At 34.3% G+C, this 18,659-nt stretch overlaps 2 protein-coding genes across 3 annotated transcripts in view; one reads left to right on the top strand and one right to left on the bottom strand.

Annotated features, from left to right (window-relative positions):
• Nucleotides 1–18,659, bottom strand: part of rn (rotund) — a 1,149,518-nt gene that overhangs the window by 1,048,362 nt on the left and 82,497 nt on the right. The gene's annotated exons all lie outside the window — the stretch shown is intronic.
• Nucleotides 6,547–8,077, top strand: LOC138715590 (uncharacterized; the record flags this gene model as incomplete). Its single annotated transcript, XM_069848666.1, has 1 exon — nt 6,547–8,077. A coding segment is annotated over one exon (1,413 nt), but the record flags the coding sequence as incomplete, so codon positions are not given.

Below are 18,659 nucleotides of genomic sequence, written 5' to 3'. Positions count from 1 at the left end.
ACACACAAAAAATTTCATCACAGAATGTTGGATAGTTTTTGAGTTATGTGGGAAATGCTTCATCACTGGACAGTGAAATGAAAAAAAAAGTGAATAATTTTTTTAAATAGTAAAAATATGTTTTCATATAGCGAAAGGACACTGTTTACACATATCAATTTTCATTATTTTACATGATATAGTAATGAGGGAAAAAAATGTTGAATACTTCCAAAATTTTACTGCTGTACGCTGTACCTAACCGCTTAAGGCTTATATCGACCAGATTCAAGAAATGGCATATGAATAAATCATAGAAATGAAGTGAATTTTTTTTCACGTTTCCTAGAAATATGAAGCAAGACTTGAAATTTAGATATACTTTGTTCATAATTTTTAGTGACTCCATTATGTATGAATTACCAGCTTTAACATAATAATTAATAATAATAATAATAATAATAATAATAATAATAATAATAATAATAATAATAATAATAATATCGCTCTAGAATATGCCATTAGGAAAGTTCAGGATAACAGGCAGAGTTTGGAATTGAACGGGTTACATCAGCTTCTTGTCTATGCGGATGACGTGAATATGTTAGGAGAAAATACACAAACGATTAGGGAAAACACGGAAATTTTACTTGAAGCAAGTAGAGCGATCGGTTTGGAAGTAAATCCCGAAAAGACAAAGTATATGATTATGTCTCGTGACCAGAATATTGTACGAAATGGAAATATAAAAATTGGAGATTTATCCTTCGAAGAGGTGGAAAAATTCAAATATCTTGGAGCAACAGTAACAAATATAAATGACACTCGGGAGGAAATTAAACGCAGAATAAATATGGGAAATGCGTGTTATTATTCGGTTGAGAAGCTCTTATCATCCAGTCTGCTGTCCAAAAATCTGAAAGTTAGAATTTATAAAACAGTTATATTACCGGTTCTTCTGTATGGTTGTGAAACTTGGACTCTCACTCTGAGAGAGGAACATAGGCTCAGGGTGTTTGAGAATAAGGTGCTTAGGAAAATATTTGGGGCTAAGCGGGATGAAGTTACAGGAGAGTGGAGAAAGTTACACAACACAGAACTGCACGCATTGTATTCTTCACCTGACATAATTAGGAACATTAAATCCAGACGTTTGAGATGGGCAGGGCATGTGGCACGTATGGGCGAATCCAGAAATGCATATAGAGTGTTAGTTGGGAGACCGGAGGTAAAAAGACCTTTAGGGAGGCCGAGACGTAGATGGGAGGATAATATTAAAATGGATTTGAGGGAGGTGGGGTATGATGATAGAGACTGGATTAATCTTGCACAGAATAGGGACCACTGGCGGGCTTATGTGAGGGCGGCAATGAACCTTCGGGTTCCTTAAAAGTCATTTGTAAGTAAGTATAATAATAATAATAATAATAATAACAATAATAATAACAATAATAATAATAATGAACTCTTTATGTAAGGACATATACTAATTTCAGTATTTAGATAATTTCATAGATTTCGAAAAAAAAAAAAAACATTATTTTTAGAAAATTGGACGTGATGAAACGAAAGTACATATAGCCTAGTCTTTTGTAACTATCCATAGTAGGGAACTGAAACAGTCTCTCTGTGGCAAAATGGTTGCATATCAGTATTATTATTATTATTATTATTATTATTATTATTATTATTATTATTATTATTATTATTCCATGTATTGTGGGTTCCTATCACCACGGCATGGCGCGTCCTCAGGTTGCGGATCGAGGAGACGGCCTCCAGATATGGAGGGTAGCTGCGAATATATTGAATAAGCAGTCGTGGACAGCCGATGATGGGTGGTCCTCCAGCTTGGGGGTTGGGCGAAGGGCTGACAACCCATCACCGTAAAAAACAGCTTCTTACGAATCTTTCAAATAAATAATATTAAAATGGATTGAGGGAGGTGGGATATGATGATGGAGAATGGATTAATCTTGTTCAGGATAGGGACCAATGGCGGGCTTATGTGAGGGCGGCAATGAACCTCCGGGTTCCTTAAAAGCCAGTAAGTAATTATGATTATGATTATGATTATTATTATTATTATTATTATTATTATTATTATTATTATTATTATTATTACTGGAGACGTAAAAGACTTCCCATTACAATCACTGAAATAAAGATGAGTAGAAAAACGAGGAAAACTAAGAGCGACAGGAGATTTTACAAACTGTGTTTGTCATATCTTTAATGGATGTACTTATGTAAAATACTTGGGAATAAGTTATAGTCTAGGCTACATACACGTAGATAGCACTTAAGATACGACAAACATTATTTACTTATGCAACGGAATGAGGGAAACTATGTATTACTTTGTAGCCGCCACGGTAGTGTAGTGGCTAGAGTGCCGGACTTACAATTCTATGGACCGCGGTTCGATCACCGCCGTACTCCCGATTTATAACTCGTGTTGTGCAAGCCCGTGGGCCAAATAACACAGTGTTCCCCTGTGGCATTCCAACAAATCTTCATCATCATCATCATCATCATCATCATCATCATCATCATCATCATCATCATCATCATCATCATCATCATCATCATCATCTCATCGCGGATGTAGCGTAGACCAGCCTCCTCTGACGCACCCTGGGCAACGGCTCTGTCGGTAAATTGGTCTACATAACTGGCTTCATATGGGTGAATGACGAAAGTCAAGTAGCCGCCATTGGTTAAAAAAATTATAACTTTGTTATACTTCGTTCTTTTATTCAGTTACTGTATTACGTGTAATATACTTAGGTCTAGTTTCAACCAGAGCCATATTAGGATGGGAAGTAATTTCGAAAACCAACTTGACCTACCAATTTTACTTCAGAAGCGAAATATAAAAGTTTGTTTAATTGAACCTTTACTTTATTCCACTAGAAGGAATGGTGAACGAGAGAAAAGTTCGTGGCAGAAGAAGATATCAGACGATAAACGACATTAAGATATGTAGATCATGTGAGGAGACAAAGAGGAAGGCAGAAAATAGGAAAGATTGGAAAATGCTGGATTTACAGTGAAAGACCTACCCATGAGCAGAACACTTTATGTATGTATGTATGTATGTATGTATGTATGTATGTATGTATGTATGTATGTATGTATGTATGTATGTATGTATGTATGTATGTATGTATGTATGTAAAGTAGCCACGTTCAATTAGTAGGCTAGCGGCGTCAAAGAGGACGGAACCTTTGTAGTTTCAATAATTTTAATTATGTCGCGCTGCCCATTGTCGTCAAGTCTTTTGAAGGCCGCTCTAATACTCCACGCGGAGTGTATAATAAACCAGAGTTGCAAATTTTAGCAGTGTGTCTTGTTCCATGTTATATTAATGTACAGCAGCAACAAACAAGACGTGACAAAGTCGCATTTTCATTTTATTATCGGTGCATGCAATAAAGACCTACAAATCTTAAAAGGAATGCCGCTGCCTAATAATTCAACGAGGCTACTATATGTATGTATGTATGTATGTATGTATGTATGTATGTATGTATGTATGTATGTATGTATGTATGTATGTATGTATGTATGTATGTATGTATGTATGTATGTATGTATGTATGTACAGTATGTACTTTATCCAACCACTTTGATCTTTACAGAATTTAAAATCTTCGAAATAAAATAATTATATATTTTAGTGTTATCAATCATAAGTCTAACATACCACACCATCCCAAAAATACACACTTTAAAGTCGTTAAGTGCCAACTAATTAAATAAAAATAAAATAATACGAGTATTGCTTCCCGCTCAATTTTGATACTTTGTACATATTCCCCACGTGGAATCAAGAATTGTAAATAAATTTTGTTGACAAAACGGTCCATCAACTGAAGTAAGTACATAATTACTACATGTTTTACCAAAGTGTAGAAAATTAGAAAAAAAGATTTTACCACAAAAAATAAAAACATGTATGAAAGACTTTTTTAGTTGATTATTTAATGACGTTGTATCAACTACTAGGTAATTTATCGTCGATAAATTTTGTGATAGCGAGATGGTATGTGGCGACATGAGGCCGAGGATTCGCCATAGATTACCTGGCATTCCCCTTACGGTTGGGGAAAACCACGGAAAAAACCCAACCAGGTAATCAGCCCAAGCGGGAATCGAACCCACGCCCGAGCGCAACTTCGGATCGGCAGGCAGGCATCTCAACCGACCGAGCTACGCCGAAGGTTCTGTGTTAAATGAAGAGTCCACTGCAAGAATGATAGATGTCATTTGGAATACATTTTGCAGGAGAAGCAATTGAAAGTTTGAAATGCTTAGTGCTCAAAGCTTAACTGATTTTCCGATCATTACTGGACAATGACTATCAGTGTTAATGCCATATAACTCTCTATGTACATTCTATATGTCTTAAGCTATGCATTGACAGTCTTGGTTTATTTTCGACAATAAAGTGACATCCATCATTCTTGCAATGGACTCTTCAAATGTGATCTTAATGTCGAAATATATACAAACGTTCAAAATATGCATATACAGGGCATATAAAAAGTCTGGTAACACTTTCAATATTTTATTACACAAAAACTACTAACGATAGCACTTTCAAACACACGTCAGTTTAAAGTCAAACTCTCAGAGTTATTCAGCCGCTTAATTTTCAGCGACGAAGCGACATTCCATACGAGTGGGAAAATTAACAAGCACAACTGTCGTGTTTGGGGTACACAGAAACCTCACAGAGTCATGGAACACGAGCGTGATTCACCAAAGGTGAATGTTTTCTGCGCGTTGTCACAACGAAAACTGTACGGACCTTTCTTCTTCATTGAGGCTACTGTGACTGGACATTCATATCTGGACATGTTGGAGCAATGGTTGGTGCCTCAACTTAGACAAGATCTCGATGACGATTTCATCTTTCAGCAAGATGGGGCTCCGCCACATTTCCACAATGCAGTTCGTGCTTACCTGAATACGGAGATGTCTGATCGTTGGATAGGACGTGCTGGAGTAAGGGACAGATGTTTCATGACATGGCCACCAAGGTCACCCGATATGACTGCATGTGACTTTTTTTCTATGGGGGGTACCTAAAGGACAGTGTGTTTGTACCGCCTTTGCCACGTGATTTAGAGGAACTAAAAACCAGAATTCGAGAAGCTGCCGCCACGGTCACAGAGGATATGTTGAAAAGGGTATGGGAAGAGTTTGATTATCGTTTGGACATCTGCCGAGTCACTCGTGGTTCACACAATGAATCTCTGTAAGGTGTAAACAGAACTTTGAGAGTTTGACTTTAAACTGACGTGTGTTTGAAAGTGCTATCATTAGTAGTTTTTGTGTAATAAAATATTGAAAGTGTTACCGGACTTTTGATATGCTCTGTATATATACAATCATGCGTCAATCACTTTAATTAATCATGAAACAAGTAATTTATTACTGAGTTTCATTAAGTTATGCAACTCCTATAGAAATATGTATTTGAATATATTTGGCATCATATTACTCGTTACTTTGATCTTAAGTAGGCCAATTGTCATAGTGTGGACCACGCTACACTAAATCCGTTACATTTCTGACCAGATTCTCAAATGTCTCAACGTTGTTTTGTTTTTTAAATTTGTACATTCCCACTCAATATTTACATCATGGATTCCGCTTACATTATTCATGATACTTTTGGCAATATTATTTTGTGTCTCGTCTTCATAATATCCCCACTATTGAAATACTATTCTACTGTAGACCACACTATTATATTCACTAACATTTATAACCGGAATCTTTTATATCTCAATGTTGCACTGATTTATGCCTTCGAATACTACGATCATATCATGAACCTCACTATATTATCCATTACATTTCCAATAAGATTATTCTGTGAACCAATAATGCTATTGCCCGACGTGTCCTTATACTATTTTCACATTGTGGACCAGACTATAATATCCGTTACATTCCTGGCAAGATTCTTGTGTGTCCCAACGCACATATATCAATACGCAAGTACCAGTTCAAATCGAGTTAATTGGTGGATACGACACGTTAATTAGAAGGCTGAGGAGTGACCCAACACTGCACGACTCTGAACTCCTTGAATAAATTATCACAACAAACAGGAAACGCAAACACAAATTCGTGGGTTAATGCTTGATAAATTGGCTTCTAAACGTGTGGAATTCAAAGAATAAAAATGGTTACAAGGTATTTAACTTAAACCTAGGAATTCCTGTGCGGCTTTCATAATTTACACTTTTGAACAACAATGCGCTAAAATAAAAGGGTATACATTATTTTATCACAGTTTCCTTATAAGAAAAATTTATCAAACTTCTTTTATTAAGTTTATCATTACTTCTCAAAAGTTAACAACGATCACTTTCATATTTTTGTAATACGATTCGTAGATTTCTTAACACGCCACAGCTCATGTTGTTTCCCATCTTGTAAGTCAAAGGAAAGTGTCTACGAATTCCACTCTCTCTTTCTTCATTTCTATCTCCAGCTAATCTTTCTTCTCCTCCTATTCCACAACCTTCTTCTCCAATTCACATTTACATCCTCCTCCTCCTCCAATTCCACATCCTCTTTCTCCTCCTATTCTACGTACTTCATACAATTTCACATCCTCCTTCTCCTCGAGTTCCACACCATCCTATTTCGCATCCTTTTTCTCCAATTCCACATCCTTCTTTTCCAATTCCGCATCCTTCTTTTTGAATTCCGCATCCTTCTTTTTGAATTCCGCATCCTTCTTCTCCAATTCCGCATCCTTCTTTTCCAATTCCACATCCTTCTATTCCACATCCTTCTATTCCACATCCTTCTTCTCCAATTCCACATCCTTCTCCTCCAATTCCACATCCCTCTATTCCACATCCTTCTCCTCCATTTCCACATCCTTCTATTCCACATCCTTCTTCTCCAATTCCGCAGCCTTCTTCTCCAATTCCGCATCCTTCTTCTCCAATTCCGCATCCTTCTTTTCCAATTCCACATCCTTCTATTCCACATCCTTCTTCTCCAATTCCACATCCTTCTCTTCCAATTCCACATCCCTCTATTCCACATCCTTCTATTCCACATCCTTCTCCTCCAATTCCACATCCCTCTATTCCACATCCTTCTCCTCCATTTCCACATCCTTCTATTCCACATCCTTCTTCTCCAATTCCGCATCCTTCTTTTCCAATTCCACATCCTTCTATTCCACATCCTTCTTCTCCAATTCCACATCCTTCTCCTCCAATTCCACATCCCTCTATTCCACATCCTTCTCCTCCATTTCCACATCCTTCTATTCCACATCCTTCTTCTCCAATTCCACATTCTTCTATTCAACATCATTCTTCTCCAATTCTTCATCCTTCTTCTCCAATTCCACATCCTTCTATTCCACATCATTCTTCTCCAATTCTTCATCCTTTTTCTCCAATTCCACATCCTTCTATTCCACATCATTCTTCTCCAATTCTTCATCCTTCTTCTCCAATTCCACATCCTTCTATTCCACATCATTCTTCTCCAATTCTTCATCCTTTTTCTCCAATTCCACATCCTTCTATTCCACATCATTCTTCTCCAATTCTTCATCCTTCTTCTCCAATTCCACATCCTTCTATTCTACATCATTCTTCTCCAATTCTTCATCCTTCTTCTCCAATTCCACATCCTTCTATTCCACATCATTCTTCTCCAATTCTTCATCCTTCTTCTCCAATTCCACATCCTTCTATTCCACATCATTCTTCTCCAATTCTTCATCCTTCTTCTCCAATTCCACATCCTTCTATTCCACATCATTCTTCTCCAATTCTTCATCCTTCTTCTCCAATTCCACATCCTTCCATTCCACATCATTCTTCTCCAATTCCACATCCTTCTATTTCACAACCTTCTTCTCCAATTCTACATCATCATCATCATCATCATCATCATCATCCTCCTCCTCCTCCTCCTCCTCCAATTAGACATCTTCCTTCTCCAATTACATATCCTCCTATTCAACGTCCTTCTTCTCCAATTCTACATCCTCCTTCTCCTCCAATTCCACATCAACCTCCTAGTCCATATCCTTCTCCTCCAAATTCACATGATCCTCCTGCAATTACACATCCTCCAATTTTACATCCTCTTTCTCCAATTACATATCCTCCTATTCCACATCCTTCTTCTCCTCCAATCACCGAAGTCTGAAGTCCTCTATTACTCCAGTTGCACCACTACCACCACCACCAATAATAATAATAATAATAATAATAATAATAATAATAATAATAATAATAATAATAATAGTGCCAACAAATCACTTTTTTCTCGTCCATCTTATACATTCACGACACAAGCTTCATACAAATAATTCTGTTTAATAGCGCAGTTAAAAGTATAACTGGAAATTATGGAAGCAATTACAAAATTCTCAAAGGCTGTGGAGTCATTCAAGAAGTTGATTTTCCGAACCATTATGTAATAAATTAATAATGTGTATTTCTCCTGAATTCTAGCAGGTGTTTTCGATAGCTCAACACTTAAGCGATCAGGTCGTAATAGAATTTTTTATTCCGAGTTTTTCTTTTATCTGAATTTTCTTTTTACTCCTTGACGCATAATTCTATATTATCAATCCTCATTGTATACATTACTCGGATATTCAACAAAATAAAGGATGTTGCAGGTTTATTTTTTTCCCTAAATACAGAGCCTAACTGTGGTGATACTATCTCAACATTACTCGCTTTATCGGGAATCACTGAACTGTGGACAGTAACATCATTCGCAAGATGATAAGCAAATTGTTGCGAAACGCATAAAACTTATAATTGGGAAAAGTGTGCGCAGTCACTTTTAACAGTGTACGGCATTTTGTTTTACATTACTAAAGCAGACTGTTTAATAGCGACAATGCAGGCCAACATGTAGGCTTGCAAGTAGTGAAATCCATAGTTATAATAAATCACATAGAAATGTATGACACCTAAGGGGTTAGGTACAGCTTACAGCAGTAAAATTTTGGAAATATTCAACACTTTTTTCTTCAGTTACTGCATCTTGTACAATAATAAAATTAGTAGGCCTATGTGTAAAACAATGTCCTTCTGTTATATGAAAAAAAAATATTTTTACGATTAAAAAAAATTATTTAGATTTTTTTCTCAAATTTCAGTTCACTGTGCAGTGATGAAGCATTTCCCACATAAATAAAAAACTATTCAATATTCTGAGATGAAATGTTTTGTGCGTATTTATGCATGTCATATTTACAACATGATGCAAGATCACTTCCCTACCTTTGATAGATTGTCTGATAAAAAATAAATTCATTTTAAAAATGATCAAATATCAGTATTTTCTTCTAACACAAAATTAAAAAAAAAAACATTTATTAAGGAATGTAGTTGAAAGAGCATGATATTGTAAACATGAGTTTCAGCAATAAAATAAAAGAGAAAGAACATGAAAAAGTTAACAAGTTTATGAGTTATGAGGGAAACGCTTCATCACTGCACAGTGAACTGCCACCATTATGAATTTCTAAAAAAAAAATATATATATATATATATATATATATGTAATTGTTTTTAAATCGTAAAAATATTCTTTTCATATAGCAGAAGGACAGTGTCTTACACGTACCAATTTTCATTATTGTACAAGATACAGTAATGGAGGAAAAAATGTTGAATATTTCCAAACATTTTACTGCTGTAAGCTGTACCTAATCCCTTAAATGAATACTTACAGTTGAAGTATAATAATAATAATAATAATAATAATAATAATAATAATAATAATAATAATAATAATAACAATAATAATAACAAATTTATTTATTTATTTATTTATATTTATGTGCTGGACAACAGCCATTGGCCAATAAAAATCCAGCACAGTGGTACAATTAATACATTAAAATGAACAACTATGGTACAAATTAAATACTTGAGTTAACAACAAAATAAAGAACATAGATTACAATAATTAATTTACAAGAATTAAAACTATAAATTATTAGGGAAAGGAGTTGATTAGTACTACCAATTTGTGTATAAGGATTATGCAAATAATATTAGCAAAGACACTGCCATATTCTAATACAATAATAATAATAATAATAATAATAATAATAATAATAATAATAATAATAATAATAATAATAATGTTTCTGGGCGCGACAGCCCACAGAGGGTCGAGGCCGACCAGCAGACTGCTGACATCTTGTGCACTTGCCTCAGCAGAGACGAACTATTATCCAATCAGTACAAGGGTATCGTGTGATTTGAGCGATGATTCCGCTAGCCGATATAGTAGGTCATTGCGAAACCGGATTTCGCTACCTATCGTAACACCCAAAATTCATCACGATGCTGAATGGGGACCGGACCCATACACTGGTCGAAATTTTATGAGAAAATTCCTTTCCACTTAAGGACTCGAACCAACGCGCATTCCGTAATGTGAGTTCAGGCATGATGCCTTAGGCCACAACTGAAAACAGTACTGTACATGGGCAACTATAGGAAGTTAATACAACGTTGTTATTATTAACATACAGGCGACTAAATAACTATAACAATATATATGGGATATTCTCATGTGCTTATAAACAGTACACCAGTTAGCTGTTAATTATACACCACTGGCGTAGCTCACATGCAAACATTCTCATGGCGGCAGATAAAAAAAGTTATTTTTTTCTTCCATCAGGTTTTTTGTATCCGACAGATATTGGAGAAAAATAGGAGTATAGGGGTACAGTACATTAGTTATTCATAGATTTCAAAAAGGCATATGACTCGATTAAGAGAGAATTTTTATATAATATTCTTATTGAATTTGGTATTCCCAAGAAACTAGTTCGATTAATTAAAATGTGTCTCAGTGAAACTTACAGCAGAGTCCGTATAGTTCAATTTTAATCTGATACTTTCCCATTTCACTGCGGGCTAAAGCAAGGAGATGCACTATCACCTTTACTTTTAACTTGGCTCTAGAATATCCCATTAGGAAAGTTCAGGATAACAGACAGGGTTTGGAATTGAACGGGTTACATCAGTTTCTTGTCTATGCGGATGACGTGAATATGTTAGGAGAAAATCCACAAACGATTAGGGAAAACACGGAAATTTTATTTGAAGCAAGTAAAGCGATAGGAGGTAAATCCCGAAAAGACAAAGTATATGATTATGTCTCGTGACCAGAACATAGTACGAAATGGAAATATAAAAATTGGAGATTTATTCTTGGAAGAGGTGGAAAAATTCAAATATCTTGGATCAACAGTGACAAATATAAATGACACTCGGAAGGAAATTAAACGCAGAATACATATGGGAAATCCTTGTTATTATTCGGTTGAGAAGCTTTTGTCTTCCAGTCTGCTGTCAAAAAATCTTACCGTTAGAATTTATAAAACATTATTACCGGTTGTTCTGTATGGTTGTGAAACTTGGACCCTCACTTTCAGAGCGAACAGAGATTAAGGGTGTTTGAGAATAAGTTTCTTGGGTAAATATTTGGGGCTAAGAGAGATGAAGTTACAGGAGAATGGAGAAATTTACGTAACTCACAACTGCACGCATTGTATTCTTCACCTGACATAAATTAGGAACATTAAATTCAAACGTTTGAGATGGACAGGGCATGTAGCACGTATGGGCGAATCCAGAAATGCATATAGAGTGTTAGTTGGGAGGCCGGAGAGAAAAAAACCTTTTGGGGAGGCCGAGACGTAGTTGGGATGATAATATTAAAAAGGATTTGAGGGAGGTGGGATATGATGATAGAGACTGGATTAATCTTGCTCAGGATAGGGAGCGATGTGGGGCTTATGTGAGTGTGGCAATGAACCTCCGGGTTCCTTAAAAGCCATTTGTAAGTAACTAAGTAAGTGATTAAGTATTATTATTATTATTATTATTATTATTATTATTATTATTATTATTACTGGGGGTTTGACTGTTATTCATAGCTTATTTTATTCCCTTCATAAGACACGCTTAAATCATACAGAAAATTGTATATTATATTTTATCCTATTTCCATTGCCTGTATGGACGTCACACGCTATCACAAGGATTTCCTCAAATCTCTTGACACTTTTCTCCATTTTACTTCGTTTTCCCAGGCATCTCCTTCTAACCCTCTCATGTACATTCTGGAGTGTTAAAAATCAAAGATAAAACAAGAGGAGTACGATATTTAATTAGACAGTACTGAATATTAGCTTCTCGTTTTCAACATTTGTCCTCATATCACGAAATAGATACTCGCTCATAATACCATATCACACTCTCCATTTCTAAACACAGAACATCCTTCTACTCTTCATCTTTCACCGTCTCTGCAGCTCATCTCTGGAAAACTCTACCACAACATGTCAGAGACTGTCGGACATTGTCTAGTTTCAAAAATAAATTAAAATTGCAGTTTTTCAATTCAGATTCCTTTCAGTTATAAGCCCTTTTCTCTGCGATAGTACTTATTTACTTACTTACTTACTTACAAATGGCCTTTAAGGAACCCGAAGGCTCATTGCCGCCCTCACATAAGCCCGCCATCGGTCCCTATCCTGTGCAAGATTAATCCAGTCTCTATCATCATATCCCACCTCCTTCAAATCCATTTTAATATCATCTTCCAATCTACGTCTCGGCCTCCCTAAAGGTCTTTTTCCCTCCGGTCTCCCAACTAACACTCTATATGAATTTCTGGATTCGCCCATACGTGCTACATGTTTCTCTGCGATAGTTTTGTGAAAATATAGGCTATACATTTCTTTTCCTTCCTTTCCCCTTTCTGTTCTCTTTATCAGCTGATGAATTTATCATCATAGCCTTTTATTGTGAATTTTATTTAATTTTCTTTTCTTTTTTTTATTATTTTATTACATTCTATTTCGTTATATTCTTCCTTACTTTTTCTATATTAACAATTTGTACTAAATGAGTTGCTTTTAATATATTTTACTTTCTTTTTTATATTATGGTATTATTTTCATGTTGTTTAGTGTCGATTTTATTATGCTATTATTATTTCTCTTTGTAATACTCGTATGTTAGTATTATGTTTTGTAACACTGTCTTAAATTTTAACTACTTGCATACTTTGTGACCTGGTAGAGTGTAAGAGAAGGCCCTATGGCCTTAACTCTGCCAGTATAAATAAAGAATTATTATTATTATTATTATTATTATTATTATTATTATTATTATTATTATTATTACTACAACTACGGACTCGGCTAAATTAGAAAATATACAAAGAAAATTTATATCCTTATGTTCATTCAGATTTCTGCCCATTAATTCCGGGTATAGTTATGAGAGAAAATGTGAATATTTTAATTGTCAAAATCTATATGCTAGACGCCATGAGCTAGATTATCTGTTCTTTTGTAAAGTCCTCAAAGGTGATATATCCTGTGACTCTTTCTTAAACAATATTACCTTACGTATTCCAACAAAAGATATGAGAGCCCACAAACTTTTCTATATTAGAAATTCGAAATTTCTTTCACCACTCTCCAGATGCATTAAAAATGCCAACATGCATGGCTGCGAATTCGATCCCTTCAATGTGTAGACTTTGTTTGCTCTTGGCAACGATTTATCATTTATGTATTCTTTTAGGCATTATACTCAATTAACATTCTCTCATAGTATTATTAGTTATCCAATCATCGTCATTATTGTAATTGTAATTATATTTATGTGTAATAATTATTTTTATTTTATGTTTTTGTTATATTTGTGCTGAACTGTAATTGGCCACTGGCTGTTGTACAGCACATTAAATAAATAAATAAATAAAAATAAAAATAAAATTATTATTATTATTATTTGACTACATTACACCCTCGTTCAAATCTTTATCCTGGCTGCAACTTAGTAACCGCAGAACACTTCATTCGCTGTCTCTTCTGTTTCGAGTTCTCCACACTTGTACTCCAAATTATCTTCGTTCCCGGTTTAACTACTTATCCTCCAATCACAATCTAAACACCAGGTCACAGGAGAGCCAAATCCTAGCAATTCCTGCCCATAGAACATCCCACTATTCATCCTCTTTTACTGTCTCAGTCCCCCGTGAATGGAATTCTCTACCTCAGAAGATAAGGGGCTGCCAGACAATAACCACTTTCAAGAAAAGGTTAAACGATTTCTTACGGGCGCAGTCAAATTGAAGTTATAATTGTGATCGAGTCTAATAATTTAATTTAATTTAGGTATGACTATCATTACTATTATTGTTATTATTGTTATTATTATATTACATAATTATTTTATTGATGTTATGAAGATAAAAAGAAATGTCATTGTATCATATTAATTATGTATTACATATATTGTCTTGTATTGTAGTATTGTATTGCTTTGAATTGTATTGTATCAATTATGTTATACTCATAGCATTGTAGTAATTTTCTGTCATACTGGTTGAGTGGAAAAGAAGGCCGAATGGCCTTAACTCTGCCAGTTAAAATAAACCATTATTATTATTATTATTATTATTATTATTATTATTATTATTATTATTATTATATTACAAACTGGGAAGCAATCAATGAAAATATTATCAATTTACATGGAAGAAAGATGAAAGTACGAAGGTTAACATTTTAATTTGACAAGACTAGACTAGACTTCGTTTAACAAATAAAGGAAATAAACTGACAACGAAATGAAGTCAGGCCACCTCTTAACAGACCGTGAACATTCAAGGAAAGGGAAGGGTTTAACAAGAATTTTTACTGCAAAATATTGCTACAATTTGTTGAAAGTGAAACTGAAAAGAGAGGATTTTACAGCCGACGATACCTTTGTCATCCCATATTGTTCGGGATACGGTTGAGATGTTCGGGGGATGAACAGGGCTATAAAAAGGCAATAGCAACCCGACCCATCCATTCTATTGTCAGCGAGGGTTGAGGAAGTCGCAGAAAAAAGTGAAAATGAATAGGCCAATACGGAAGTGACAATTGCACCTCTGAGTTTTAAATCTTTATATAACAACAGGTTTTTATGACGGCAATTGAGAGAAGTTTCGTATTATACGTGTTGTCTAGGTAACTGGTGTATGTCTTGCCCAGTCACAAACCTATAGGCTACAATATTTCGTATTCAAATCTTTATTATTTCTTGGAATTATACAGGATGTCTCTAAATTAGACCGACAAAATTAGGGAGCAGATAGATAACCTTGGTGGAAGCATATTTTGTTAGGAACCCATGGGCTGCGACGCTTCGTTTCGTTGCAAGAAGGCGGGAAAGGATAATCACTCTTTTCAGTCCAAGAGGGGTGTGTCATTACTACTATCACTCGGTTTGTTTAAGTCCGGAGCCCAGTATCATTTGGAATCGATTACAGCACATTTGTTTACTTCCATTGGTACGTCCTCTTGTTAACCGTGTTAAGCTCGATTCACATTATCACATCCATCTCATTCAGACGCTAAATAACCTAAGATGTTGATAAAGCGTCGTAAAATAACCTACAAAAATAATAGTAATGATAGTAGTAGTAGTAGTAGTAGTAGTAGTAGTAGTAGTAGTAGTAGTAGTAGTAGTAATAATAATAATAATAATAATAATACGAGTAATAACGCTGCCAGATAAATTCAAATAAATTAGGTCCTTATGCCTTCTCTTCCACCTACACTAGTAGTAGTAGTAATAGTAATAATAATAATAATAATAATAATAATAATAATAATAATAATAATAATAATAATAATAATACGAGTAATAACGCTGCCAGATAAATTCAAATAAATTAGTTCCTTATGCCTTCTCTTCCACCTACACTAATAGTAGTAGTAATAATAGTAATAATAATAATAATAATAATAATAATAATAATAATAATAATACGAGTAATAACGCTGCCAGATAAATTCAAATAAATTAGGTCCTTATGCCTTCTCTTCCACCTACACTATTAGTAGTAATAATAATAACAATAATAATAATAATAATAATAATAATAATAATAATAATAATAATAATAATAATAATAATACGAGTAATAACGCTGCCAGATAAATTCAAATAAATTAGGTCCTTATGCCTTCTCTTCCACCTACACTAGTAGTAGTAGTAATAATAATAATAACAATAATAATAATAATAATAATAATAATAATAATACGAGTAATAACGCTGCCAGATAAATTCAAATAAATTAGGTCCTTATGCCTTCTCTTCCACCTACACTAGTAGTAGTAGTAGTAGTAATAATAATAATAATAATAATAATAATAATAATAATAATAATAATAATACGAGTAATAACGCTGCCAGATAAATTCAAATAAATTAGGTCCTTATGCCTTCTCTTCCACCTACACTAGTAGTAGTAGTAATAATAATAATAATAATAATAATAATAATAATAATAATACGAGTAATAACGCTGCCAGATAAATTCAAATAAATTAGGTCCTTATGCCTTCTCTTCCACCTACACTAGTAGTAGTAGTAGTAGTAGTAGTAGTAGTAGTAGTAGTAGTAGTAGTAGTAGTAGTAGTAGTAGTAGTAGTAGTAATAATAATAATAATAATAATAATAATAATGACTAATACAATAATAAACTCTTTCTTGTTTTTCTCAATTTCAAATTATGCCATACTAGTGTTTAATCAACACAGATGTTATTTATATACTGTACTAGGAATGTTTTAATTACATTTCAAAACTCACAATTAGCTCGAAAACTTTAAACAATGGTAATATTTTGAACACAAATTTGGAATCAGACCGACGATTTCTACGAGAATCCGCAGTTCTAATAGATAAAAGTGTCACTCTACATAAGAAAGTCCGCCACGCAAACCCCCGCATTAAACTCGCCGTAACTCACAAACCGGTATAGGTTTCGAATATCAGCCACTTTTAAAAGTAATTTCCATTCTTTCTAAAACATTTCTATCGCTTTGACTCCCCATGTAACGTGAAAAATAAAAAAGTTGTCGCTTATCAATTTTGGTAGTGTCAATGTCTATTTTTAACGGGTGACTTAGTAGTAGTATTTAGTAGTATTTAGTTATTTAATCTGGTAGAGATAAGGCCGTCAGGCCTTCTCTGCCCCTCTACCAGGGGATTACAACTATAATATGAACAATAAAATTACAATTAACATTAAATTTACAATTACAATTACAATAAAAATTAAAGTACGACAAGATTACCTGATTAATGAAAGCTAGACATTTTATCATAGAAGTTAAGAACAAAGAATATTTTTGTATTTACTGAATTACAAATTAAACCTACAATAACAAAAATCTATAGTAATGAAATTACCTGATACTGAAGTATTTTGTGATAGATTAAGAGAACTATTTACAAGAAACCATGTCTGAACGAGTCTCAATTACTGACCAAGTGCCTAGTAAGTTTGCGTTTGAATTCAATTTTATTTCGACAGTCCCTGATGTTAGCAGGTAACGAATTCCAGAGTCTTGGCAGGGCTATTGTGAAAGAGGATGAGTATGCGGAGGTGCGATGGTATTGTTTCATGGCGAGAGCGTGACTTCGAAGTTAGTATTTTTTCCTCACTGTCCAAAAGAGATTTTGATTCCAAATTTTTTCTATACATTCCTTAGGCATTTATATATGAATCCTAAAAACTACAGTGCAATTGATTGTCTCTCGTAAGAGCTACGACATGTTAATGTTTAACGGTGCTGCTAGAGTCTAGCTGTCTAGCAGAACAAACCGTCCACGTACAGGTTTCGTCACGTCAAAACATTCTCCTCGAGAATCCCAGACGGTCCGTGACGTTGCCTGTATATGTGAACGCTACCATATAAAATGCGTTGTCCGTGACGTGACGTAGACGTTCCGTATAATGTGAATCGAGCTTTATTCGTCTACGTAGTTTAGTACTTGTACTGCACTCATTCCGTTGTAATGTTCAGTACAGTTTAATGTGTCGTTGGTTTCGTTTTTCTGTACGTATTTTTTCTTTGTTTGGATTGACACACAGTATCGCTTGTTATTTGCACATACCTACTTACTTTATCCCTACCTGTAATTCCTTCTTGCACTGAAACGAAGCGTCGCAGTCCATGGGTTCCTTAACAAAATATGCTTCCACGAAGGTTATCTATCTGCTCCCTAATTTTGTCGGTCTAATTTAGAGACACCCTGTAGAGTCAAATAACACTTATTGTAAGTAGGAAATTTTTATGTGCTAAAAATGTAAATTATATTTATTTTTACATGCTCAAAATACAACTATATTTGACTAACAAGGAGAGTTCACCAATTGATAATGAAATTTCACAACGTTTTTTCCCCCCATTCGTTTCATTTGAAATAAGAAATCTCCCTATAAATTTCTACATCCGTTCGAAATATTATTTTTCAAAATAATTGCTTCACACTCATATAAGTCTCATATCTCCATTGCCATCGTGAGGAAGAAAATATTTAATGCCCCAAATGTTTATGCATTGCCCTCAAACTCAGGAAAGCTTATGAAAACTCACCTCTTAATTTTTTTTTTTAAAGAAGTAGGCTATACTTTCCACATGTCAGTGATCATAGCATTTTTTTTTGTAGACTCGTCAACCAGTTACCGAGGTAGATGGGCTATAGAAAGAATAACTACAGAAGGTAAAACGGTGGTAATTAACAATTCCAAAGCACATACAGTAGTTCCGATTGTT

The sequence above is a fragment of the Periplaneta americana genome, chromosome 15 (genome assembly GCF_040183065.1).
Source record: "Periplaneta americana isolate PAMFEO1 chromosome 15, P.americana_PAMFEO1_priV1, whole genome shotgun sequence".
Taxonomy (NCBI): Eukaryota; Metazoa; Arthropoda; class Insecta; order Blattodea; family Blattidae; genus Periplaneta; species Periplaneta americana.
This window is presented reverse-complemented; position numbering and strand designations above follow the sequence as displayed.